The sequence below is a fragment of the Pseudorca crassidens genome, chromosome 16, assembly GCF_039906515.1.
Source record: "Pseudorca crassidens isolate mPseCra1 chromosome 16, mPseCra1.hap1, whole genome shotgun sequence".
NCBI classification, from domain to species: Eukaryota; Metazoa; Chordata; class Mammalia; order Artiodactyla; family Delphinidae; genus Pseudorca; species Pseudorca crassidens.
In genome coordinates, this window is record NC_090311.1 from 12050530 (window position 1) to 12076409 (window position 25880).

The 25880-nt window shown below is 46.3% G+C and overlaps 2 protein-coding genes across 8 annotated transcripts in view; one reads left to right on the plus strand and one right to left on the minus strand.

The window, feature by feature from the left end:
• Positions 1 to 494: 494 nt before the first annotated feature.
• On the plus strand, positions 495 to 21914 carry SFXN4 (sideroflexin 4). The gene is made up of 14 exons (XM_067709263.1): positions 495 to 677; positions 2042 to 2107; positions 3978 to 4052; positions 5167 to 5193; positions 5277 to 5331; positions 5895 to 5920; positions 6848 to 6901; positions 6986 to 7042; positions 7170 to 7235; positions 7931 to 8009; positions 8989 to 9104; positions 16265 to 16350; positions 18116 to 18233; positions 19299 to 21914. Exons 1-14 carry the CDS (start codon positions 639 to 641, stop codon positions 19374 to 19376), a joined length of 942 nt encoding a protein of 313 aa, XP_067565364.1. The 5' UTR covers positions 495 to 638; the 3' UTR covers positions 19377 to 21914.
• Positions 21736 to 25880, minus strand: part of DENND10 (DENN domain containing 10) — a 38683-nt gene continuing 34538 nt past the window's right edge. For 6 of the 7 annotated variants that reach the window (XM_067709259.1, XM_067709256.1, XM_067709260.1 and 3 more), the window contains 2 exons: positions 24618 to 24712; positions 21736 to 23165 (listed from right to left, as the gene is read on the minus strand). In XM_067709259.1, the coding sequence (XP_067565360.1) occupies positions 22989 to 23165; positions 24618 to 24712 (272 nt within the window). In that variant the 3' untranslated portion in view covers positions 21736 to 22988. The remainder of the gene's footprint in view (positions 23166 to 24617; positions 24713 to 25880) is intronic. The other variant, XM_067709257.1, reaches the window with a different exon arrangement.

Below are 25880 nucleotides of genomic sequence, written 5' to 3' on the forward strand. Positions count from 1 at the left end.
GACTTTTGAAAATTCGCAGTCTTTTTTTAATAAGGGGCGCCACGTTTTCACTTTTCACTGGGCCACGCAAATTATTTAGCGAGTCCTGACTACCCCTGATCCCGTGTACGCTGGACTTTAGGTGCAATTGAAGGGATTTTCGAGGGTGATATCCAAAAGTCTGTGCTGGGGTTGGGGGGCGGGGGGCGGTGGTTGGACGCTGCAGGAGCGCAGGGCGAGGCTGTGGAAGGCGCCACACGCCACCTGACCGGGTCTTCGCGGTAGGTACCGTGATCCGGGGGTTCCATAGGTGACCCCTCTAGGCCTGGAGGCGACCAGGCTACCCGAAAGGGCGGAGCAAGGGTGGGAGGCCTTGACCTGTGGGATAGGTGAGCTCACTGCTACAGCAGACGCGCGGGGCCCGGGGCGCCGGAACAGCAGGCGCGTGATGCCTAGGAGCGGCGGGCGCGCGGCCCCGGGAGCGGGGAAAGGGGACGCGCGCGCGCCCGGGGCGGGGCTCGCCGCCCGGCTCCTCCTCCGCGCCGGGCCAGGCGGCCGCGGCCTTTCCCGGCAGCTCGTAGGTCTCAGGAAGAGGAGCAGCTGGAGGAAGAAGCGCGGGGGCTGGGCGGCTCCTAGGGTGCAGCAGCGCCGCAGCCCGCATGGAGCCCAACGTGCGCTTCTGGATCACCGAACGCCAAGTACGGCCCGGGCCTGGCGCGTCTGGGGACGGGGAGGGCGTGGGCCGCGCGGCGTGGAGTCGCCGCTGGCCGCGGTGACCTTGGGCAGGCCATGTGGTCGCAGCACCCGCCTTCCCATTTCAGACCCCGGGAGGGGACGAAGGAAACCCAAGCGTGCCGGATGCCGACGGCCATGGCTGTTACCGTGCGTGGCCTCTGCCCCCAGGCCTCGCAAGCGAGAGTCGCACAGTATCCCCCTGCAGATCGCACGAACTGAGGAGTCACTCCCCACCACTCAGGGGTCTGCCTTCCGCTGCCTATGCTGTTGCTGGGCATCAGGTTGGAGAGGAACAGGTCCTCCCAGGAGGCCCCAGCTTCCCCGAGTCTGTAGGCTCAGCCACCGGACAGTGAGACTCGGGGCTGCGGGAGGCCGCCTTGGCCGGAAAGTAACCTGGGCCCCATCTCAGAGTGGGGCTGGGCGGCGCTGTCCAGTAGAAATAGGATGGGAGATGCATAGGTAATTCCAAATTTTCTAGTAGCCACATTAAAAAACGTGGCTTTTAAAATTTAAATTTTAATAATATATTGCATTTAGCCCAACAGATATAAATATTAACATTTCAACATGTCGTCAATATAGAAAATTATGAATGAGGTATTTTACCTCCTTTTCTGTAGGAAGTCTTCGAAATCCCGTGTATGTTTTTACACATACAGCACATGTCAATTTGGCCTGGCCACATGTGGCTAATTGGACAGTACAGTTCTAGAGTGTTCTCTTTCAGCCTTTACCTAAAGTAGAGCCTAGCCTGGTTCTCTTAGATGGGGATGTTGAGGAAGGACAGGGTACTCAAGGTGTCCTGGCAGAGCCAGGCCTCAAAGCTGAAACCACTGCAAAATTTGGGGACTTTTAGGAGCAAACCATGCCTGCTTTCTACATATGTGAACTGCCTTTATTGAGCCTTCACTGGGGTGTCTGGTTCTTTATGACTAGAGTTAAGCCTTATAACCACTGCAGGAGGGTGAAGAAACAGATTCTGAGACCTTTCTAGGTAGTGCTTCAAGGTCATATGTGGGGTGTCAACATAGGCCCATTTGACCCCAAAGTCTGGGCTTTTAATCCTCAAGAGCACTTTGATATTGGAGTGGTTAAGAGCACAGGCCATTGGGTCATTTCCTGGTTGGGTTTCCTTGAATCCATTCGTGAGTCCTTGGAAGCCTCAGTTGCCTCACCTGTAAGATGGGGTTGTTGTGAGGATTCCAGGAGATGCTGCAAGAGGAAGGCCCTCAAAAGGTTCTCAAAAGTAACGTCGACTGCTCTTATTACCATGTATCTTGGTTTTTCTGCTGCCATTAACCTCTCTGGTGCTCTTGCCCCTCTTAAGTCTTTTATTCAAAGATTTCTTCAGTGGACAGAATTATTGGATCCTACAAATTTGGTCGTTTCAATTGTAAGTATTTTCTTGTTTTCAGAGATAGTGAATTTCACATTTTATTCTGAAACGTGAAGACTGTGTGTCCCTTTTGAAAGCAGCTGAGATAACAGAATCCATATATATTATCATGTTTTTATTCCTTGCGAATGAGCTTGTTGGATTGGAAGGGTGGTACATAAAAGCAGACATCTGTTCAACAGGTCGTAACAAAGGGGATCCAGACAAACCTCCCTGGTAATGGAGGACAGACCGGCAAAGCTAGTTGCAGACCTTGACCTAGGGTTCTAAGGGCAAAAGGTATAGTGAGGAATTGGGGGAGGTTGTTTAGAGAAGGCAGGGAGGGAGGGAGGGCGGGCCAGGGAGGAAATGTCAGGAAGAGCGGACTGTAAGCAAAATGGGGGAGGGGGGGCCAGGTGGGCCAGGTCACCCAGTTACTAGGGTTTTGTTTTCCTTTTTTTCTGCTGCGCTGCACAGCATGTGGGGTCTTAGTTCCCTGACCGGGGATCGAACCCGTGTCCCCTGCAGTGGAAGCGTGGAGTCTTAGCCACTGGACTGTCACGGAAGTCCTACTGGGACTTTTATTTTAATTCAGGTGAACCAGACACTTCTTGAAGGTCCTTGTGTGTCATTCAGACGAGGGCGGTTTGTACCTAGCCAGGTGGTGAGTAACCAGAAGGGACCAGACTGAGAGCAGTTCCGGGGATGGATGGCTCAGCTGTCCAAGTAAAAGATGAGAGTTTGAACCAGCTGTGGCTGAGGGATGAGGAGGAGGAGAGACCCTGTCACCAGCAATGACCCTCGGGGCCAGATCCACAGGGATGCTCCTGTCCTTGTGCTCAAATGTTCCATATAGTCTTGTTTACAATAGAGAAAAACAAGAAACAAGCTGAATGCCCATCGGTAGGGAAATAGAGAAATATAATGTAGTATATTCATGCAGTGGAATACTGATTAGCTGTTAAAAATGATGATCTGGTGATCGACCTATGATATGAAGTGGAAACATATGATATGTGTGATGTTAAATGGAAAAGCATGGTATCCATGATGTTTTGTAAAGAAAGCAAGACGCATATAGTACAGCATTTATGCAAATTACAACATAAAAAACCAAAACTACATATTTGTTTTATGGATACATGTATTCATGTATGTACAAATATAAACAATGGACTGGAAGTTTATACCTTGAATTCATAATAGTGGTTACCTCTGATAGAATAGAGGGGAAATCGAGACTGGGGGTGATGGATCTTTTGGGGGAAAAAATTAGAAACAAATATAACCGAATGTCCACAGTTGTTAATTCTGGGTGAAGGGATTGTATGTAATCATTTTTTAAATTTCCTTGTTTAATTTTTTTTCTCAGATTAAGTAAAAAGGAAGAGAGAAAATAAGACTGAACTGATTAGATGTGGGTATGAGAGAGAGAGAAGGGACTTCCAGGTTTCTGACCTGTGTAGCCAGGAGGATGGTGACAGTCAGAGAGGAACCGGTGGAGGAGATGGGGCAGGTGGCAGCAGCAGTGGGGTAAGCCGCTGGAGCTGTCTAAGACGCAGGGTGGGGGACTTCCCTGGTGGTCCAGTGGTTAAGGAGCTTCCAGTGCAGGGGGTACGGGGTCAGTCCCTGGTTGGGGAACTAAGATCCCACGTGCCGCGAGGTGTGGCCAAAAAATAAATAAATAAAAATTAAAAAAAAAAAGCTGGGTGGTCTGAATCTGAATGACACACAGGACTATCTAATGGAAACTCAGGGAGTACAGAGCCTTAGCTCCACGTTGCTTTAAAATTAAAATCAGGTGTGAGTGAACATGTGCTTCTTAAATCTGTGGATAAATCGGAACAGTGTTGAGATCATTGCTTGATTTCCTTATCTCCGATTATAGGAAAAAATAGAAAAATCAAGGCAGCTATTGTTAACACACGAAGATGCATCCGGAAGTGACCTGGAGGACAAAAGGGTATGGCTCTTATTCCCAGGTGTGCCTGGCTCAAGGCTGAGTGGGGTTGCCTTTAGGTGATTTTACTTGCATGGTCTGAAATCAGGTGGGATTTTGCCATTGTAAACACTGCCCAGTTGGGTTAGCTTTTTAAATGTAGGTAGGATTCCTTCTCGTAAACCAGATTAATATTAGTTACTAGTGTTAGGAACTGGTATTAAGAAGAAAAGGCATAGGGTTCCTCCTGTGCAACAGATATTTGCAGTTGCAATATCTGTTGTGAGGATTCTCTGTAGCTGATTCCTGGAGCCCCATGGCAAATTCCAGAATTCAGGCAGGCCTCCAGAGTCAGAACCTACTTCCTACTAGAGGCAGCGAGGTTATAGTCCTGTCCAAAGACTCAAACCAAGTGTTTGTTATCTACCTTGCAGTGTACGGGGCTTTCCGGAGGCCACAGACATCAGTCCCTCAAGGCAGCCTGCGGAAAGCGCACACTTTTTTTTTTTTTTGCGGTATGGGGGCCTCTCACCGTTGTGGCCTCTCCCATTGCAGAGCACAGGCTCCGGATGTGCAGGCTCAGCATCCATGGCTCACGGGCCCAGCCGCTCTGCGGCATGTGGGATCCTCCCGGACTGGAGCACGAACCCGTGTCCCCTGCATCGGCAGGCGGACATCTCAACCACTGCGTCACCAGGGAAGCCCAAGCTCACACATTTAACTTGGTTTTTCTGAGAACTTGTTGGGGCCTCTGAGCTCGCAGCTTGGCTCTGTTAAAAGTGACTTGGCTAATGGCGTGGTCTGCACACAGTTCACTCTGCTCTGAGCCAGGGGAGGCTCGCTGCGCTCAGGGACTCGCCCGAGGGACGAGTTAGGTGTGGGCCTCTCCTCGGTTAGAGACTTGGGGCTTTTTAATGCTTTGGTCATTTTCATGTGGATCTTCTCTTTGCTTCCTGTCAGTTCATTCGTTTGATTCATTTGATTCACTTGTTTTGATTTGTTCAGTCCGTGTGGTAGAGAGCAGTTTGCCCTCCAACCTGTGAAAGGTGGAGCAAACATGGCACCAGAAATGAGACTGTAGAGGAGATTGGCTGCTAAGCCACCTTTAAAAGCTATTGCTTGGTTTTTCTCTTTTTAGGTACAAGAAGCTTGGAAGAGAAGTCTCGTAAGTTTCTGCCCCGTCCTAATTTTTAGCCTAAGGTAACAAAACCAAACATCACACTCACCTTTGTGTTCACCCTTCTGAAGTCAACAGTGCATCCTGACAGTAGCAAGCTGATCCCTGGTCCTTTTCGACCTGCAGGTGAGTTGATTCTCATTTTCAGAGTGGTTTGTAACCTTTAGAAAGCCTTGCCTCCCTCTAGTCAAGTGTTTGGTTCCCCTGGCAACCAGCCCCCTTCTTTAGGTGCTTTCCCAGGGTCACTGCATTGACATTATCTCAGGTGTGGTTGAAAGGGGCTTGTTATGAAGAATAAGAGACACTCCTTTCACCTTTATCGCCCTTCTCACTTAGGAAATTTCAAGGATTTTAGGCTGTGTGCCAGGAGCAGGGATGAAGAGCAAGTATATGTGTCTTATTCTAAGTCCCAGTGTCACAGATGTATTGAATTCATGTGGAAGGGTGAACAAGGACTTGGAATAAGGGACCACTTACCTTCATTGGGCAGGAGCCTGGTCAGATCTAGCTCTGCTGCACTGATTTGAAGTTCTGCCACGTGCACAGCTATTATTTTTATTAGGAACAAAACAGCATGTGTAAAAAATACCCTTTGACGTCCATGCCTTCATTCGGCCTGAGAAGAGGTTTTTGGGTGGGTGGTTTTCCATCCACTCTGCTGTCACTGACCCTCTTGTCTTTTTTGCCAGCTCTCCTGCCTTTCACGGCGCCCATGGTGAGTAAGCTGCCGCTCACCGCTCTGAAGCTGGGGGCTTAGGAAGATGTCCCCCCATCTCCTAAGCTCAGTGGCTGGTGTCCTCCATCTCTGGACCTCTGTCCCGTGACTGCCTGATAGATGGTTAGGACCCGGCACCTCCGACCCTTGTCCACTCCCCACCCCACTCCCACATCTCCCCCCCGGGCACCAGGGCCTCTTGAGGGTCCACAGTGTCATAGGTAATCCTTTCTCTGAACACCTAGCATGTGCAAAGTGCTACGGCGCAGATTGATGAGTTAAGATGTGCTCCCTGGCACAAGCCCATGTCACTGGTCACTGGCTGTCACCTTCTCCCCGCAAGCCCTCCCCTTCATTCAGGCCCTCCCCTGGAAACCGGAATCGCCCCCAGCGAGGCCGTCCACCTTGGCTCTCATGAGGTGCGCTCACCAAGTGACAGCACCCCTCTGCCCCTGCAGGTGCTGCTTCTTAGCTGCCCTGCTCAGTTGCCTGGAGATGGGGACCACTGTGAGGCACCCAGGGGCTCCCAGTGCCCGTGGGTGCCCATCCAACATCACCTGTCCACTGCCCACTAGCCCCCTGCATCGCACCTTCCTCTACTTTCCCTGCTCCTGGGGTCTCAGGTCTGCATCTCCCTGGGCAAGTTCTTTGCTCCACAAGCCCTCCCTCCCCCCAGGCACTCACAACTCTGCTTTATTTTCTTTTTTATTTATTTATTTAATTGGAGTATAGTTGATTTACAGTGTTTCAGGGTTACAGCACAGTGATTCAGTTATACATATATACCTATTCTTTTTCAGATTCTTTTCCATTGTAGGTTATTACAGGACATAGAATCTAGTTTCCTGTGCTACACAGTAGGTCCTTGTTTATCTGTTTATTTTATAATATATATAGTAGTCTGTATCTGCTTTATTTTCTTTACAGGTATTTTTGTCAATGCTGCCAGTAAAAAGTCTAAAGTCCATGATTTTACCTCAGGTAGCAACTCTTTCTATTTCATAATTATTGAATGTTTTGTACTTGAAACCAGAATGTGACATGTTAGCCTCTGTCTTCCTGCAGGTTTCCTTCTACACGTACAGTACAGTCTTCAACATTGTCAATGGAAATGCAAGTTATGTGAGTATTATGAGGCCCAGAGGGTATGCAATTTCTTATTGTTTCTTTTGGCGATTTTGTGTGTTTAATTATCTTTCCTGGGTAAAACTCTGGTATTTGCTAAATATGAACTTTTGTTTTTCCCTAGGATCGTCGCCCCCATGAGACTATTTTAGTAGGAGCAGGAGTGATTGCTTCGTCCACCTTTTTTGGAGTGTGTATTTTAGAAATCTGTCGAATCTCTTTTATTCCTCAGAATCAAAATTTTACGTTCTAAAAAAAAAAAAAAAATTTACGTTCTAACTTAATTTAGAAAGTGTGATTAAGACACAAGGAAGAAAATAAAAGTCGTCTGTAATCCTATCGCCCCAAAATTGTGTGATTATGTTCCAGGTTTCTAGGCATGGGCTCAGTACTGTTATCTTTAAAAACAAATTAATTCAGGGGACTTCCCTGGCGGGCCAGTGGTTAAGACTCTGCACTTCCACTGCAGGAGCTGTGGGTTCGATTCCTGGTCAGGAAACTAAGATCCCACACGCAGCGCGGCACGGCCAAAAAAAAAAAAAAAAATTTATTCATGTTTATAAACATGTTACACAAATTGTGTATTGCTTTAGATGTCAGGATACTAATAGGAGAAAATGTCGATTTCAGAGTCCAGTAAGCCTGGGTTCACATCTTGGCTCAAATTTTTAATGGCTTAGTGACTCTGGACAAGTTCTGTTACCTCTCTTAAGTCTCCAAGAGTTCCTCTGATGATCAGGGAGAACATGTCAGTGTTGCAGGAATTAAAACAAGAAATACACGGAGAGCACTTGGCAGGGGTCTGACCTGTAACAGAAAGTAAGTTGACACTAGCTGCTCTCTGCTGGTCCCGTGCAGTAATGATTTTTCTCTCCTATTTTCTAGTTATTCCCTCGTTTGCTCCAAGTAAGATTTTCACTGAATAGCATTTTGAGCAGAAACGTCATTCCTGTCGTCATTCTCGGTAAGCAGGGAGCCTCCCTCCATCTTCGGGGATACCCAAGTCCCTGGGCCACACTGTAGCTGATGAGGGCCGCTGTTTGCATCTTGCCGGTGCCCCCAGGCCCAAATTAGGTCTTTGGTTTGAGAGGTGACACTTTCTCTGTAGATACTCCTTTAGTTGTCCAAGGGTGAACACAAACCTGGAAGCACAAATTACATTTGAAAGACCCTGTACAAGCCCTGTCCATGTATTATTTCATTTAATCTTGACAACAACTTAGGGGTAGGTAATGTTATTATTCCCATTTACAGATGAGGAGACTGAGTCAAGGGGAGGTTAGGGAAGTTTTCTGGGGTTTCACAGGGAGAAAGTGGTGGTCTAGGGGATTCCAACCCAGTGGTCTGACTCCAAGGGAGTGACAGATATTAACCAATTGTTTTAAGTTTGCCAGCCTGCAAGTTCACTAGTTCACGCTCCACATTTGGGTTTGGGAATCATAGCAGCTTGAAGAGTTAGCAGAATTATGTCAGTGGTAAACTTTGGGAAATTATGTTACAGAAACTTGGTCAAACCAGCTTCAGTAGGGATTTCCGCAGTGGTCCAGTGGTTAAGACTGCGCTTCCACTGCAGGGGGCACAGGTTCGATCCCTGATCAGGGAACTAAGATCCCACTTTCCACGTGGCGCGGCTAAAGAAACATAAAAAAACAAAAAAACAGCTTCAGCAAAGCAGGTAGGCGTATTTCAAGGACCCCAGGGTTTCTCCGGGAATCCTGTCGGGGTGTCAGAACCTGGTGCTAGTTTGTGGTCAGGATCCAAGACTGAGAGCCCAGCAATTCTGACCCTACCCCACAGCCCAGAGGAGAGCTTGGTTGGCCCAGTACCACCCGAGGATCAGGAAGCGCAACCATCAAAGAAACAGGCATGACACTTGAAAAGATGGTGCTTTATTGGACCGACACTTATCTCTCTGTTGTGTGTTTTCTTCTTTACATCCACAGCCCAACTCAGTGGAATGAATGTGGTCGCATCGAGAAGTTTGGAGCCCCTGCGAGGAATTGAGGTCATGGACAAGGACGGCAGTGTCATAGGCTACTCCAGAAAAGCTGGGACAAAGGTAGGGGGACACACGAGATGGAGCTGTAAGCCGCTTGCCTTTTGGGCAACGAATTGAATTGCCTGTTTGAGAGCTGGTAACAAATTCATGTCTCCCTTCAACCTTTTGTTATCTGTCTTTTCTTACGATGCTGAGAGAGAGAATTTACATTTTGTACCCTGATGTTTATTTTTTAAATTTAAAAAAATTTTTAATCTGTTCTCTGCAGTAAGATCTTTTTCTTTTTATAAATTTATTTATTTTATTTATTTTTTATTTTTGGCTGTGTTGGGTCTTCGTTGCTGCGCGTGGACTTTCTCTAGTTGTGATGAGCGGGGGCTACTCTTCTCTGTGATGCACAGGCTTCTCATTGCGGTAGCTTCTCTTGTTGTGGAGCACGGGCTCTAGGTGCGTGGGCTTCAGTAGCTGTGGCACGAGGGCTCAGTAGTTGTGGCTTGCGGGCTCTAGAGCGCAGGCTCAGTAGTTGTGGCGTACAGGCTTAGTTGCTCCGCGGCATGTGGGATCTTCCTGGACCAGGGCTCGAACCCGTGTCCCCTGCATTGGCAAGTGGATTCTTAACCACTGTGCAACTAGGGAAGCCCCACCCTGACGTTTAAAAGGTGATGCATTAGTCTGGGTTCTCCAGAGAAACAGAACCAATAGGATATCTGCCTATCTATCTATCACCTATCTATATATATAGTAAGACATTTATTTTAAATAATTGGCTTGTGCAGTTTTTGCACTGGGAATGTGTAGGGCAGGCCTGAAAGCTGGAAAGTCAGGAGCTGATGCTGTGGTCTTGAGGCAGAATTTCTTCTTTGGGAAACCTCAGATTTTGCTCTGAAGGCTTTCCAACTGATTGCATGAGGTCCATCCACCCTATGGAGGGTAATCAATCTCCTTTACTTAAAGTCAACTGATTGTAGATGTTAATCACATCTACAAAACACCCCCACAGCAACACCTCGGTTGTGTTTGATTAAATACCTGGGAACTACATCCCAGCCAGACTGACCCCTAAGATGGGTCACAGATGGACGTCCACCAAACGTTTGGCCCCTGTCTGAAGGTGAGATCTTGTCCTCCAAGCTCAGCATCTGCCCTCCCAGCCTGCTCTGTACTCGGGGAAGTCCGTGGACATGTCTCTGGGTTTAAGAGAAGCCCTCCGTGTCCACCTCCCAGTGGATTTTCTTAGAGCCTTCATCTTTAAGGACCAGTCTGCTCTCAAGAAGGGCCTGAGGAAATCCAATGCTCTGACCTAAAACTCCTCCATTTCTAAGACTTCTTCTTGTTAAATAGTTTACTCTTTTGCTCAATCCGACACAGTAGCTTCTGTCTGCATTCAGCTCAAGAACCTGCAGTAGTCTATGTTTTCATTTGGGGTATAGACTTTAAAAAAAAAAATACCTTTCAGGAAGTGAGATCTTTTTTGATCTCAGTGAAGTGACTTTAGCTAAAGAACTGTAACGTGAGGCAGTTGCTCACAAAGCAAAGAGAGTAGCTGGGCCTCTCACAGTGTCTGCGTTCAAGGGGGCTCCCTGAGCCAGCTGGACCTCCTTCCGCCCAGAATGCTGGTGGGAGAGGCGGTCAGATAAGATGGCCTCTCAGTTGATCAGTAACTACATCATTATGTGGCTGATGAAACATGTTACTCTAAATCCTGTCACCGATTTACAGAGCTGAATTGTAAACCACTGGATACGTGCTACAGTATTCTCACCAGCCCGTCTAATAGTAGGTCTGGAAGTAGTGGCCGCCTTTCTAAATGAGTTACAACAGGGACATCATAATTGCAAGTAACAGGAGAGAAACTGCTGCCAGAAATAAAATACCTTGTTTTGGAAATGAAGGTTCTATGTTTAAGAATCCACCCTAAAGGGTCCACCAGAGGGCAGACAGCAGAAGCAAGAAGAGCTACAGTTCTGCAGCCTGTGGACGGAAAACCACATTCACAGAAATATAGACAAAATGAAAAGGCAGAGGACTTGGTACAAGATGAAGGAGCAAGATAAAACCCCAGAAAAACAACTAAATGTAGTGGAGATAGGCAATCTTCCAGAAAACGAATTCAGAATAATGATAGTGAAGATGATCCAGGACCTCGGAAAAAGAATGGAGGCAAAGATGGAGAAGATGCAAGAAATGTTTAACAAAGACCTAGAAGAATTAAAGAACAAACACCTAGAAGAATTAGAGAACAAACAAGCAGAGATGAACAATACAATAACTGAAATGAAAACTACACTAGAAGGAATCAATAGCAGAATAACTGAGGCAGAAGAATGGATAAGTGACCTGGAAGACAGAATGGTGGAATTCACTGCTGCAGAACAGAATAAAGAAAAAAGAAAAGAAATGAAGACAGCCTAAGAGACCTCTGGGACAACATTAAACTCAACAACATTCTCATGATAGGGGTCCCAGAAGGAGAAGAGAGAGAGAAAGGACCCGAGAAAGAGATTTGAAGAGATTATAGTTGAAAACTTCCTTAATATGGGAAAGGAAATAGCCACTCACGTCCAGGAAGCGCAAAGAGTCCCAGGCAGGAGAAACCCAAGGAGAAACACACTGAGATACATAGTAATCAAATTGACAAAAATTAAAGAAAAATTATTGAAAGCAACAAGGGAAAAACGACAAATAACATACAGAGGAACTCCCATAAGGTTAACAGCTGATTTCTCAGCAGAAACTCTACAAGCCAGAAGGGAGTGGCATGATACACTGAAAGTGATGAAAGGGAAGAACCTACAACCAAGATTATGCTGCCCGGCAAGGACCTCATTCAGACTCGATGGAGAAATCAAAAGCTTTACAGACAAGCAAAAGCTAAGACAATTCAGCACCACCAAACCAGCTCTACAACAAATGCTAAAGGAAATTCTCTAAGTAGGAAACACAAGAGAAGAAAAGGACCTACAAAAATAAACCCATATCAGTTAAGAAAATGGTAATAGGAACATACATATCAATAATTACCTTCAGGGCTTCCCTGGTGGCACAGTGGTTGAGAGTCCGCCTGCCGATGCAGGGGACACGGGTTCTTGCCCCAGTCCGGGAAGATCCCACATGCCGCGGAGTGGCTGGGCCCGTGAGCCATGGCCACTGAGCCTGCGTGTCTGGAGCCTGTGCTCCGCAATGGGAGAGGCCACAACAGTGAGAGGCCCGCGTACTGCAAAAAATAAATAAATAAATAAATAATTACCTTCAATGTGAATGGATTAAGTGCTCCAACCAAAAGACACAGGCTCGCTGAATGAATACCAAAAAAAGAGACCCATCTATATGCTGTCTACAAGAGACCCACTTCAGACATAGGGACACATACAGACTGAAAGTGAGGGGATGGAAAAAGATATTCCATGCAAATGGAAATCAGAAGAAAGCTGGAGTAGCAGTGCTCATATAAGATAAAGTAGACTTTAAAATAAAGAATGTTACAAGAGACAGGGAAGGACAGTACATAATGATCAAGGGATCAATCCAAGAAGAAGATATAACAATTATATATGCACCCAACATAGGAGCACCTCAATACGTAAGGCAACTGCTAACAGCTATAAAAGAGGAAATCAAGAGTAACACAATAATAGTGGGGGACTTTAACACCTCACTTACACCAGTGGACAGATCATTCAGACAGAAAATTAATGAGGAAACACAAGCTTTAAATGATACAATAGACCAGATAGATTTAATTGATATTTATAGGACATTCCATCCAAAAACAGCAGATTACACTTGCTTCTCAAGTGCACACGGAACATTCTCCAGGATAGGTCACATCTTGGATCACAAATCAAGCCTAGGTAAATTTAAGAAAATTGAAATCATATCAAGCATCTTTTCCGGCCACAATGCTATGAGATTAGAAATCAGTTACAGGCTACAAACAACAAATGCTGGAGAGGGTGTGGAGAAAAGGGAACCCTCTTGCACTGTTGGTGGGAATGTAAATTGATACAGCCACTGTGGAGAACAGTATGGAGGTTCCTTAAAAAAATAAAAATTGAATTACCATATGATCCAGCAATCCCACTACTGGGCATATACCCAGAGGATACCATAATTGAAAAAGACACATGCACCCCAGTGTTCATTGCAGCACTATTTACAATAGCCAGGACATGGAAGCAACCTAAATGCCCATCAAGAGATGAATGGATGAAGAAGATGTGGCACATATATACAATGGAATATTACTCAGCCATAAAAAGGAATGAAATTGGGTCATTTGTAGAGACGTGGATGGACTTGGAGACTGTCATACAGGGTAAGTCAGAAAGAGAAAAACAAATATTGTATGTTAACGCATATATGTGGGATCTAGAAAAATGGTACAGGTGGACCAGTTTGCAGGGCAGAAATAGAGACACAGATGTAGAGCACAAACGTATGGACACCAAGGGGGGAAAGTGGTGGTGGTGGGGTAGTGGTGGGATGAATTGGGAGATTGGGATTGACATGTATACACTAATATGTATAAAATAGATAACTAATAAGAACCTGCTGTATAAAAACTAAATAAAATAAAATTCAAAACAAAAAAAGAATCATCCTAAAGAGACATCTTTAAATAGCTTGAGGAGAAATTTACATAGTATAAAATTCATTGTAAGGGTACAGTTTCATGAATTTTAGTAAATTCAAACAGTTGTGCAACCATCACCACAGTCCAATTTTAGAAGATTTTCATCACCCTAAAAATTTTTCATGTGCCCATGTACCATCACTCCCCCTCCCAGCCCCAACCCCAGGAAAACACTGATCTGCTTTAAAATTTATTTATTTATTTGTTTTTGGCTGCGTTGGGTCTTCGTTGCTGCACGCGGGCTTTCTCTAGTTGCGGCGAGTGGGGGCTGCTCTCCGTTGCGGTGCGCGGGCTTCTCATTGCGGCGGCTTCTCTTGTTGCAGAGCACGGGCTCTAGGCACGCGGGCTTCAGTAGTTGTGGCTCACGGGCTCAGTAGTTGTGGCTCACGGGCTCTCGAGTGCAGGCTCAGTAGTTGTGGCGCACGGGCTTAGTTGCTCCATGGCATGTGGGATCTTTCCAGACCAGGGCTCGAACCTGTGTCCCCTGCATTGGCAGGCGGATTCTTAACCACTGTGCCACCAGGGAAGTCCCCTGATCTGCTTTATATCGTCATAGTTTTACCTTTTCATACAAGTGAATCATACAGTATTTTTGTGTAGGGGTTCTTTGACTTTTGAGGTCTGTCCAACTTTTAAGGCATCAGTAGTGTGTGGCTTTTTATTGCTGAGCAGTGTTCCATTGTATGGCTGTACCACGTTTTGCTTGTCCACTCCCCAGGCAATAGATACTGGGATTGTGTCCAGTTTTTGGCTGTTACATGTGATGCCGCTCTGACCATTTATGTATGACTCTTCGTGTGGATATATGTTTGCATTTCTCTTCAACTCAAATTTAAGTGCAGGGCATGGGTATCGTTGTGAACTGTTCACAGAGGTGGAGAGAAGAGTGACAGCAAATGTTTAATCTACAAGTTGTTCCTCAGCACCTCCTCCCTGCTGGGCGCTGTGCTGGGCTCTGGAGACCCACACCCTTACCAGTCAGCATCCCTCTTCTCCAGGGGCTGGGGGCGGGGAGGCAGCCTCGGGCCCTGCTAGCTACCCACTTATCTAGCCCAGCTCATGGAGAGACACTTCCTTTTTTGCATGAAGGCCAATTTAGGGTAAAAGAAAGGTTTGATGGTCTGCTCTTTTTTAAGTGCTTATCTTTCTCTTAAGAATAAAGTGTCTGCGACCGTGCGTAAGCATTCTTTTATCACTTCCCTGTCACCGAAAGGTTTATTTTCTTTGGCTAAAATTTCAGAAACTGCGTAACCAGCAATATCTGATTGTAATAGGGCACCTTTGATCAGATTTCAGGAGCCTAGTCCGTGCTGTTTTCCTTGGCCTGGCCTTGTCAGCTACTCAGTTGCAAGCTGTCACGCGTCTTGCAGCGTCTCCTCATGACCGGTGTCTGGTTTGGAATGTCTTCTCTTCCACACGAGACAAATGGAGTGAGGCTGGCCTCGCCTCACTGACGTTGAAACACAGCATGCTCCGCAGCCACTTTTCTCCTCCTGGAGTCAAACAACTTTATCTTGTATTCCTGAAAGTTTATTTTAAAAGCCACCCTTCTTGGCGCCCTCTGTCCTCGTGGGGGAAGGACATTCCCGCAGAGGATCGGGTGAGCTGAGCGTTAGTGTCCTAAGCAGAGAACAGGCCTGCTGGGTACAGCAGAGGAGCCCAGATAGCGGGCTGTAGCCCCAGGGTCACAGGGTCCTGGGGTTCTGGGAGGACAGAAGTGCACAGAACAGAGTTCAGGGGAGGGAATGGTGGAGAGAGTGCCTGTCCATCTTACGCTGAGCGGTGCTGTGTGTGGAGCTGTGTCTTATCCAGGGCTTGGGTTCTGAAGTTCACATGCAAGTGTCATCTATAGTCAGAAATTTCCCTTGAAAGTCTCTGACATTGCTCTTGAGTACACATGATTTTGTGCATATAATCCATACAGTCAATCATATGTTTAAATGTTCAATATAGAGAGTAACGTATATTCTAGAAAAGATGACGATATGGTAGGAAATATACATACGTGTTTACGCAAAATAAAATTTTATAGCACATTGTTAATTACACAAGCAAAAGATGGGTGCATACAGGAAGACATATTCATGTTACATGTGGGTGTGATGCCACACCAGTGCACTCGGGGCCGGCCTTCCTCCACTGGAAGGGGTGGGAATAACTTGGGGGGCCTGTTTAGGAGAGGAAGGCCAGTGGCAGAGTCCTGGACTGGAAGGAAAACATGGAGCGGTCCTCAGTGGCAAGTCCAGTCCAGCATTTCCATCAAACGGACTGCCATCTGGTTCTAAGTAAGGATTTGTCCGTAAGCTGCCTTTGCTTGTGCTTGGTATTTTATTTGGGGTGGTTTGGGGGAGTGATGGAGACCACTGTGGAGTCAGGGAGGTAAATCCCGTCTCTGGTTCCTCTGGCACCAACCCCAGGCATCCTCTGTACGTGTGCACGTCAGGCGCTGCCTTCACCTTTTGCACGTGCATTGTTTTTCTAAGAGAGAAGGGAGAGCTGCTGTTTGCCGGCCTCTGTCGTGAGTTGCAAGATGCCTGGAAACTGTCTCACTCCACGTGCTAAGCTGCTTTCTTTTCATTTCCACTAGGCCGTTAAAGACACAGCAACATCCAGAGTTGTGCTGTTTGGGACCTCAGCTTTTATCCCTGAAGTCTTCTCATACTTTTTTAAAAGGTAAGAGGTACGCTCATCTCCCCGGGTAGGAATAAACATTTTAACAATCAAAATTGTATAAAACTCGTCAAGTACTGGACCTGGTTGGAGAGGTGGGAATAAGTTGCTTCAGGAATGTTCCTTCTAAACACGCTTCATCACAGTTAAGATAGTAGGATTGATTGAGGGCAGATGTGCAAATCCCGATGTGCGCATTCCAGCAAACCTGGAATCTCGCCCAGGCCCTGTCCTCAGTTACATCTGCTCCTGGGCATGTCCCGGCACCTGCTGAGGCTCAATTCCTCGCTTCTAGAATGATGAGTGTGGATGATTTGCGGGTTCTCCCAGCTCTGATATGCTATGAATATTGCTCAAGCCTCTTTTTCCCCCTTCATTCCAAGCATGTGTTAAATTAGCTTAAGTGGCCCAGAATCAGTAGACTGCCATCCCTTTTGAGAAGCGAGACATGGCCTGTTAGGAGGAGAGCCTGAGATCAGCCAGTATGAGAGGCCCCACTTGCAGTGAGTAGCTTAGGGCAGAAGGGAGCTGCGTTGGTTTAGATATTGGGTACGGTCAGGGTACGTTGCCCGTGGCAGCTGATCAGAAGCTCTGGTGCAGGACGGTCCTCTCTTCTCCTTCGTGGGTGTTGTCTTCCTTCTCTCCCACCACACACTGGCTTCTTCATGTTGAGGGACGTGACTGTAGCCACCTCCCAGCTCATATCCTCACAGTGTCCTGATGAGAGAGAAAAACACAGCAAACCCTGGGGGTTTAGGGGCAGGGAATGTCTTCCACTCAGTTCACAAACTCCCAAGGAAGGATTCTGTTGGCCCAAGAGGGGTCACCTGTCTGGTGCTGAACCAGTCTGCTCTGTCCAGGTGGTGAGCTCGGAAGTCCCTGCTAGGACCACACAAGGAGCACATTTCAGGAAGTAGCAGTGTCCTGGGCAGAGGCAACTGTTACTTCCCGTGGTTGATCCAGCTAGGTGGGTGTGGGGACTTCTGTTGGGTTGGGGTCTTCCTGAACCTCTCTGGCTGGCCTCAGAGTGGGGGCTTCTGGAAAAGCTGGGGTCCTGCGGTTCGTCCCCTGAGGCCTGCACAGTGGCACCCGCTGCCTGGTGAGGAGAGATGGTCCTCATTTCCCAGTGGGCCTTGGGTGCCTGGAAGGACCTCATATCATCCCACAGCTATGATGGTGTCCAAGCTGGAGGGACCACATTGGCTCTTCCGACTCAACCCTTTCATTTTGCATATGAAAAAACTCAAGGCTCAGAAGGGGAAAGTGACTTGCCCAAGAGCACACAGTCTGTCAGTGGCCGAGCCCCAGCCGGACCCCAGGACCCCAGGTCTCTGACTCCCAGGCTGGGCTTCTTGCACCTTCTTCCCACACCCTCAAAGGTCATGGTCAGAATGTCACATCCGTGTCAGTGTAGCCCAGGGGAGAGCACAGGCTCTAGAATCTGACCTCTCACTTTTAAGAATTTGGAGATTTTTGACAAGGGACTTACACGGTCTGTGGCTGCAGCCTCTTGTTCATATGAAGGGTATGATGATAACACAAACCTCACAGGGTCATGGGAGGATCTAATGAGCAAATGCATGTGAAGTGCTTGACCCGGGCCTGACGTGTAGTGAGTGCTTTGTGGGTGCAGCTGCTAATACGTATCGCCTGTTTGTGGGGCAAGTGGGAACCAAGTCTGGGCTTGCAGCTGCTGGCAAGACAATTGGACACCATTCGAGCAGAGGGCTGACCTCTAAAAAAAGCCCTGGTACCTTGTCTCTTACAGGACCCAGTTTTTCCTGCAGTGTCCGTGGTCACTGTGGACCCTAAAGCTTTCTTGTACTATCCTTGTCATGGGACTCATGGTGCCAGTTTCTTTCAGTGTATTCCCACAGATTGGACGGGTAAGTGTCCCCCTTCGACTTCCTCTAAGAATATATATCTCTTTCTTCCCCTCGTTATCAGAGTGAAATAACTTATTCTCCTAAAAAATCTGCGAAATTTTCAAAAGTATAAAACAAAGTAACATTATTTATGCATAATCCCATCTCCCAGGTCACTTGTACAATTTTGGATTCTGTGTTTCTTAACTGTATATCTGAAGCATGTTTCTGGGACGTTAAAAAAAAACCTTTGAGATATTTTAAATACTTCATAATATACTATAGCGACGCCCCACCCAATGGAACTTTCCACAGTGATGGAAATGTTTTATATCTGTGTTGTTCAGTGTGTGTAGCCGCTTATCACATGCGGCTGTTGAGCGCTTGAAACGTGGCTAGTGTGACTAAAGAACTGAAATTTTAATCTAGTTTAATTTAATCTTACGTGCTCACATGCAGCTAGTGGCTGCTGTTCTAGAGACCATGATGATCTATGGTGCGTCAGACCGCCTGGACTCAGATTCCCAGCTCTTCCATGACCCTGGTCAATCTGCTTAAACTCTCTGAGGCTGAGTTTCTATTAAAGACAGATGATGATCATAGTACCTCTGCAGAGCCTTGTTGCTGGTATCAAGGACGTTATTGATGTAGCAGATATCAATTTCTAGCATTTCTTGGCTGTCACCCCCCCCGTCCCCAAACCCCGCCAAGCAAGTCTTGGCATTTGCTGGACTTTTAAAATACCTTGTTGGTCCGAGGTGGGCATGACGTAGCTGAATGGTGGTCCTGTCCTGCCTAGGGTGGTTTGCAGAGAGAGCCCAAGGCTAAGAGGGATTCTGCCAGGCCCCTGCCCAGGGCCCCTCCTTGGACATTACATGGGCCACAGCATTTGTTTATATTTGAAATTTTCCATAAGAAAGTTTTTAAGAAGTTAGGTTAATGTTTCTTTGTTATCGATTAGACATCACTGAAAAGGTTATATGAAATAGATGCTTTCTGAAATTGTGTTGTTTTTTTTTTAAACTTGGCTTCTAAGGCAAGAAGACGTCTTAATGTGAATAGTAAGAATTTAACTTTGTGTTTTAGATACAGTGCAGTGAGCTTGAAAAGGAAATTCAGTCTGCAACAGAAGAAACAGAACTCTTCTATAACAGAGGGGTGTAGGGGTGAGTTTTAGGTGAATTTGTTTGGTACCTGCGTGAAAACCTTCCTCCAAGGTTTCAGTTTGGACAACCCTGCCAGGAGTGTCCTGGAACCCCCAGAGGTGTCTGCACCAACAGGATGGCTTCCGATTACGCACGCCAAGACTGTTTTGAGGCTGATCGTGCCTAGGGTTAAACAAGCTTGGGTGGAAGGAGAGAAACGGGGGCTGTCCTGTCTAACCCACCACACGGGGTTGCTGAGGGGATGAATGTGTGATGTAAGATTCAGTTTTCTATTCGTCAGCCTGTGAACGGATACTGTGAACTTACTAGTAAACTTTTCTAAAGTTGAGTATTGGAAAACGAAGGAGAAAGGTCCACCAATGCCCGCGTGCCCAAGGCACAGCATTAAACTGATGGCCCATCCCGAGGTGTACACGTGGGGAGCCAATGAAGGCCTCCAACCACCAAAGCAATCCTGTGTCCCTTCTCAGCTTACTCCTGTTAGACAGCTGCTTAAAATCTTTGCCAGCTGCTGCCCAGCTGCTTCTTTCTCCTCATTGGCAGGTGACCCTGTCTCCTCCTCCACTGTGAAAGCCAAGGCTATTGGCCTCCTGGCTCCAAACCTGCTGACCTCCCTCCACACACGCCGGCCTCCCCTCCTCCGTGCAAAGTCAGCTGTGCCCTGGGCTTGAGCCCGACCCTTCCTGTTTGCTCAGGGCCTTTGCTCTGCGGCCTCCTCTGCCCCTCTGGCTCCAGCCTCCCCGCTCTGCTCCTTCTCCGTAGCATTTCAACTGCTTGAGTCACCTGCCTCATGCAAAAAGCAAAACCCCCCCTTTGTAGCCGGACTTTTTCAGAGAGTTTTCTACCCTCACTGTTTCCACCCCGCCCTCCACTGCTGAGACTGCCGTCATCCGTGCCCCCACAGATGCTGGCCATACTGCCACTGCCCCCTGTGCGGGCCTGTCGTGGGGCTTGCTCTCCCCTGCCCAACAGGCCCACGTCCAGCGGCCCCCTGCGCTTCGCCATCTGGATGTCCACTTGAGACCATCTTCCCCTCCCAACCTCAGGGAACGGCACCACCGCGTACCAGTTTCGTCAGACAGGTTCACTGGCCTTGGCCTTACTCCCCCATCGCCCCACCCCATTCAGCACTATTGGGCTGAGTCTGTTAAGTCTCTAGAACTCACCCCTCCGCGTCCACTGCCCAGCCCAACAGCATATCCCCTGCTGGTGTCGCTCATCAGTCCATCTCCGGCCCGCTCTTCGAAACCACACCTGCTTAAAAGCCTTAAATGGCTTCCCAGTACATCAGGATCAAGTCCAAATTCCTTGCCATGGCAGGCGGGAGCCTTTACCTTATTCATCTCTTGCCACTCCCTCTCCTCACTCTGGACTGACATCCAGTTCCTCAGATGTGCTGTGGTCTCTCTTCTCTGGCCTTCCCACCAGCTGTTCCCTCTGTTCTGGGCTAACTCCTCCCTGTGCTTCACGTCTGACTTGGACGTCAATCACTCTTCTCCAGGAAGCCTTCCAGGATTCACAGAACTGAACTAGGTGCCCTTCCAATGTGCTCCCATAGTGCTCGTATCATGCCTAGCACGTGCCACACCACGTGCAATCCCGTTTGCTGAAGCTATGTGCCCATAGACTGTGCACCTTGACAGCAGGAACTGTTGTCTTGGGCATCAAGGAAGCCCCAGGATACGCAGTCCACGGTGTAGAGTAGGTACCCAAACGTATGCGTACTGGATGGAGGGCTGTTTCCAACACACCCTGCCCCAAGTCCTCTAAGAATGCACCTGTGGCTTTCAGTTTTCCCTAGGCCACAATGACGGTTATCTCCAAATTGGGTAAAAGATGTTTCACAACAGCCTAAAAGGACAAAATCAGTAAAAGTGATGTATCATTCAGCTCCATGTAGCCACAGGCTTATACTAAACAAACTTAACAAAATGTGCAATGGCTCCAAGTGGAGGTTCAGCCACTGACAGATAACTGAGTAGTAATGTGAGAGCATCTTTTCAGAGAAGGCACTTGGACCTTACAGTCAGCTCCAGGAAGTGCGGGGTGGAGGAGGGCCGGGCAGAGAGAGGAGGGCTGAGCCAGTGGTGGAAGGAACCAGACTGCCTAACTTTCAAATCGGTCTTTGGATAATTCCCCGGTGGGTTTGCAGTTGACTTTTAAAAAAGAGTTTTTTCTTTTGTTTGTTTGCGGTGGGGAGAATTAGAGAAAGAGGGCACAATTTTTCATATGCCTAAAACTGCCGAGTATCAAAATATTTCATTTTATTTCTGTATCATAAATTTGTCATTTTAACAACTTTGATCATTAGCTAATAGAGTAATACAAAAAAAACACGGGCAAAAATGATGTTAGTATTCATTCTCATAAAGTGCAGATTTAATTTTCAATTGTTGGCCTCAGTAAACATCATCTCATTTCAAATCCTCCCCTGCCCCCACCCAAGGAGGGGCTATTTTTAAAAATTTTTCCCTAACAAATGTCTAACACCGGGAATAAATGAACGATCCAATAAAGACAAGCTTTTTTGCAAACATTTTTCTGGGTAAGATTTCTAAGGACAACAGTACTGAGTGAAAAATAACCTTTCATAATGAATATGAACACATATAATAAGAACATAATTTAGACCCCCATGCTTATTTTGCAATTTTTAGGTCTCCAATTATGAAAAAGTTACCTAACTAAACAAAGAACGGTTATCTTCATACGTGGCCAAATTATTTTTACTGATGTTGTTTGAAGACATTCTCTGGTTTTGGCCTTTACAAGAAGTTAATTCTCACACACTCTCACCAATTACATAAGGCTGCTGTTTCAGCCATAGAGACATTTATATTCCAAATGGGCTTTCTTCTTTTACTCTACTACGTAAGGACTGGCATCTTTTTCAAAAGAATATTGCTAGCAACTGGGTTAATTAAAGAGTACTCATGGCTTAAGTTTGCCAAATGCTTACCTCTGCAACAGTATAAATATGGATTATTAAGTTGTCTACTCCAGTATAAAATCTATGCAGAACCCTCATACTATAGGCAAAATGTTCAAAGGCTAAGGAAAAAAAAATTCTTTTACAAGAAAGTGCAACTGCAGGGTCTTCTGAATGATCTTCTAGACGGTTCTGCAGAAAACTTAGTAGTTTGGCTCAAAGTAGAGTTCCTCATGAGGCATTAAAGTTCTTCCTAGAAGAATACAAAGCACAATTTCAGGCAGCTTTCTGAAAATAAACCATTAGTTTGTGGTTACACACTGAGACAAACTGGAACTTATAATAATGAAGGCTTTCGGATTTGCTGTGATTTGCAGAACTTGACAGAGCTGTTCTGCTCTTACTCCAGGACATCAGGCTGTTTTATAATGTTATATATATAGGTGGTTACAGCACTTTGTAAACATTGAGAGTAGGCATGAAATTAATCAGATAGGAGGAAATCGGAAGTGTTTTCGTATGTGTTTCAGTGCTTTTTCAGGTCAAATTGCAATGCTTTCAAATAAATCATTAAAAATATAACATTTTCTTTGTTATTTCCAGTATTTTACACAGTTAATGGATAATCATGGTGCTAGGGCTTTAGATCAGTTATCAGTAGTGATACATTCTGTCCCACCATCAGATTTTCAGCATTTGTTCCGCGGCTGCTAGGTGGTAGAGGAAGTTTTCTGTTGCTGGTGGAAATCGTCTTTGCTTTAGTGCCTCGTAATTGAGCACTCGCTTTTCTCCATCATCCGAAACTTCTGAAAATGGAGCCAGGTTGGTGAAGATTTCTTTTGTTTTTAGGGAAATATCCTTTAATAGAACAGGAAGATACACAATATGTTAGTATCAAAAAAATCTGAGTTCTCCAGAATTCTTCCTGCTATTCTTTTTTATCAGACTAACTATAAATTATAAAAAATGAAACAACAAAAAATACATGTCATGGTTAATTTTGAGCAGCGGTGACGGTGGGATCGGTGGGGGCGGGGTTAACCATTTTTAAAGTGTGTGCAACTCAGTGGCGTTTCAAGTGCGTTCACAGTATTGTGCAACCATCGCCACTGTCCATCCCAGAACTTCTCCATCATCCCAAACCAAAACTCCGTACCCATTAAACAGCAACTCCCCACCGGCATCTCCCCAGCCCCTGGCGATGACCATTGTGCTTTCTGACTCTGTGAATTGGTCTATTCTAGGTACTTCATATGAATGGAATCACGATATTTGTCCTTTTTGACTGGCTTATTTCACTTAACATGTTTTCAAGGTTCATACACGTGGTAGCACGTGTCAGAACTTCATTCTAAGGCTGAGTAATATTCCACCACGTGTATGTACTACATTTTTTCCATTCATCCGCTGATGGACATTTGGGTTGTCTTCACCTTTTGGCCATTGTGAATAATGCTGCTGTGGGACACGGGTGCACAAATATCTATTTGAGTTCCTGCTTGCAGTTTTTGATATATACCCGGAAGTAGAATTACCAAATCTATGTTAATGCTATGTGTAACTTTTTGAGGAACTGCTATTGTTTTTAGAACAAATCTCTCCCCAAAGTCCCCTCCTGCCTGGGATGAGTGACCCAGCACCTGTCGCATGGGCTTTATTCCCCTTCACTGACTGACATTCCCCTCGGGTGGCTGAGGACTCAGCAGAGCTCGCCTTAAAGTCATGTCTTTCTCCTGGTTTGCTGACATCATTAACTTATTCAAATACTGTGAACCTGTACAACATGGTAGGCACTCTCATCATACATTATACTGAGTCATCTGTGTATCCCTTTTAGTCCATGAAAAACACAGTAATACAAAACTCAAATTTACACATTTCACTAACATTGTTTTCCCTCTAATGTTGACAGGGCAATGGGTGGGCAATGACCATCTGTCCGGTAAGACAGTCTCAGTGTTTGGGTTCTCGGGAAAAAACCTGCCCACTCCTCCCAGCCACAGCACCGAAGAGAAAGGACAGTGCTGCTGGCGGGTCCCCGCCAAACCCTATGGCCCCTCTCACCACCTGGCAATCACATCTTTCACTATAAACGCTTGGCTTTGGCACCAACGCCCTCTGTCCGTCTTTCCCTGGAGCCTGGTAACTCGTTGGCTCATCTTCGCCAGGGCCAATCCTGCAGACCTCATCTCAGCAGCTGCCCACTGGCCTCCCCAGTAACTTCACTCTGTGCCCGTGAACAGCAGATAACCAGCCGCTGCCCAGCGATGCCGTTTCGAGACTCAGTCAGTGGGAAGATTAAGGCATTACCTGTATAACTTGACTGTCTGATTTCTCTGGATCTTCTGCCGACTGGACAATTAACTGACCGATTTCTTTATGTAGTTTGCCCATTGTCATGGCCTCTGGTGAGATCAAGAAAAATATTTAGATGTTTACATAATGAAAAGTAATCATCTATCTGGAAACTTGAACGATCACACAGAGGGAATTTTCAAAAAGCAACTGACAACCCCCCCATTTCCATCTTATTACTACACACAAATATGGTGACACAATAGGAGGTAAGGCATGATCATGATTTATATACTTCATGTCCAAAATAAAAATACACCACCACCAAACCAAAATTCTGATAAGAATTATTTTTCTTTCTAGACAAAACCTAATGAAATCTGACTGCCTATGGGTTGTGATTGTAAGCCAGCAAACAGCCTGACTTTCCTGTCCAGGTCTTCACAGTTGAGAATTCACGTTTATCTTTCCGGCAGGGATATTGTGAAAGCAGCACTTCCTGTCAGTTCTGCAGAAGCAGCTCAACATTCACTGTGTAAAGGCCCTTAGAAACGAGCTAAGGCAACAACCCAAGTTACATTAATTATATACACTGCTATTTTCTGCAGCCAGAAGGTTAACAAAAATTTCTGTTTGTTACTCGTGAGGGACAAACTCCACTGGGATGAGCCCGTTTTATAGACTCAGAGCAGCAGAGGGCAGCAGGGAGTTGCCAGGCTTTCCAGTCCTAACGCTTCAGCAGTTTCAGTGGCCCCGGCTACAGCTAGTTTTCTATCACTCCGGCTTTACAAAAGGCAATATCCCCTAAAGACCTGATACTATATTTTGAATTTTCCACCATGAATATTTATTATATTTGTAATTTCAAAGCGAAAACAAGTTCTGGTTCTACTAATTTGAGGTTGCTAGATAAAACCTCACATTATCAGAACCTAGCTAACAAAAATCCCTAATTGGCTGGCATTCAGCTGCTCCCACTTTTAGGAGAAAGATAAATGACACTACAAAAGCTGATATCTGTAATTCCTGTCTAAAACCAATACCTCATAGTGTCCTAGGCTCAAAACGTATTTAACCCAATCTTTTCTACTCTGTGCAGCTGTAATTTAGGATAATTTACAGTTGCCAGAGATGACCCTATGACACTAGAACACCCTTTCTTGGTCATTAGCCCCAAGAATACTCTCATTCCCTGCTGCTTACTGAGACATCCTTCAAAAAGATTTTCCACACGGGAGTCATGTTCAACCCTCGTGTGGTGACAAATGTCTACACACA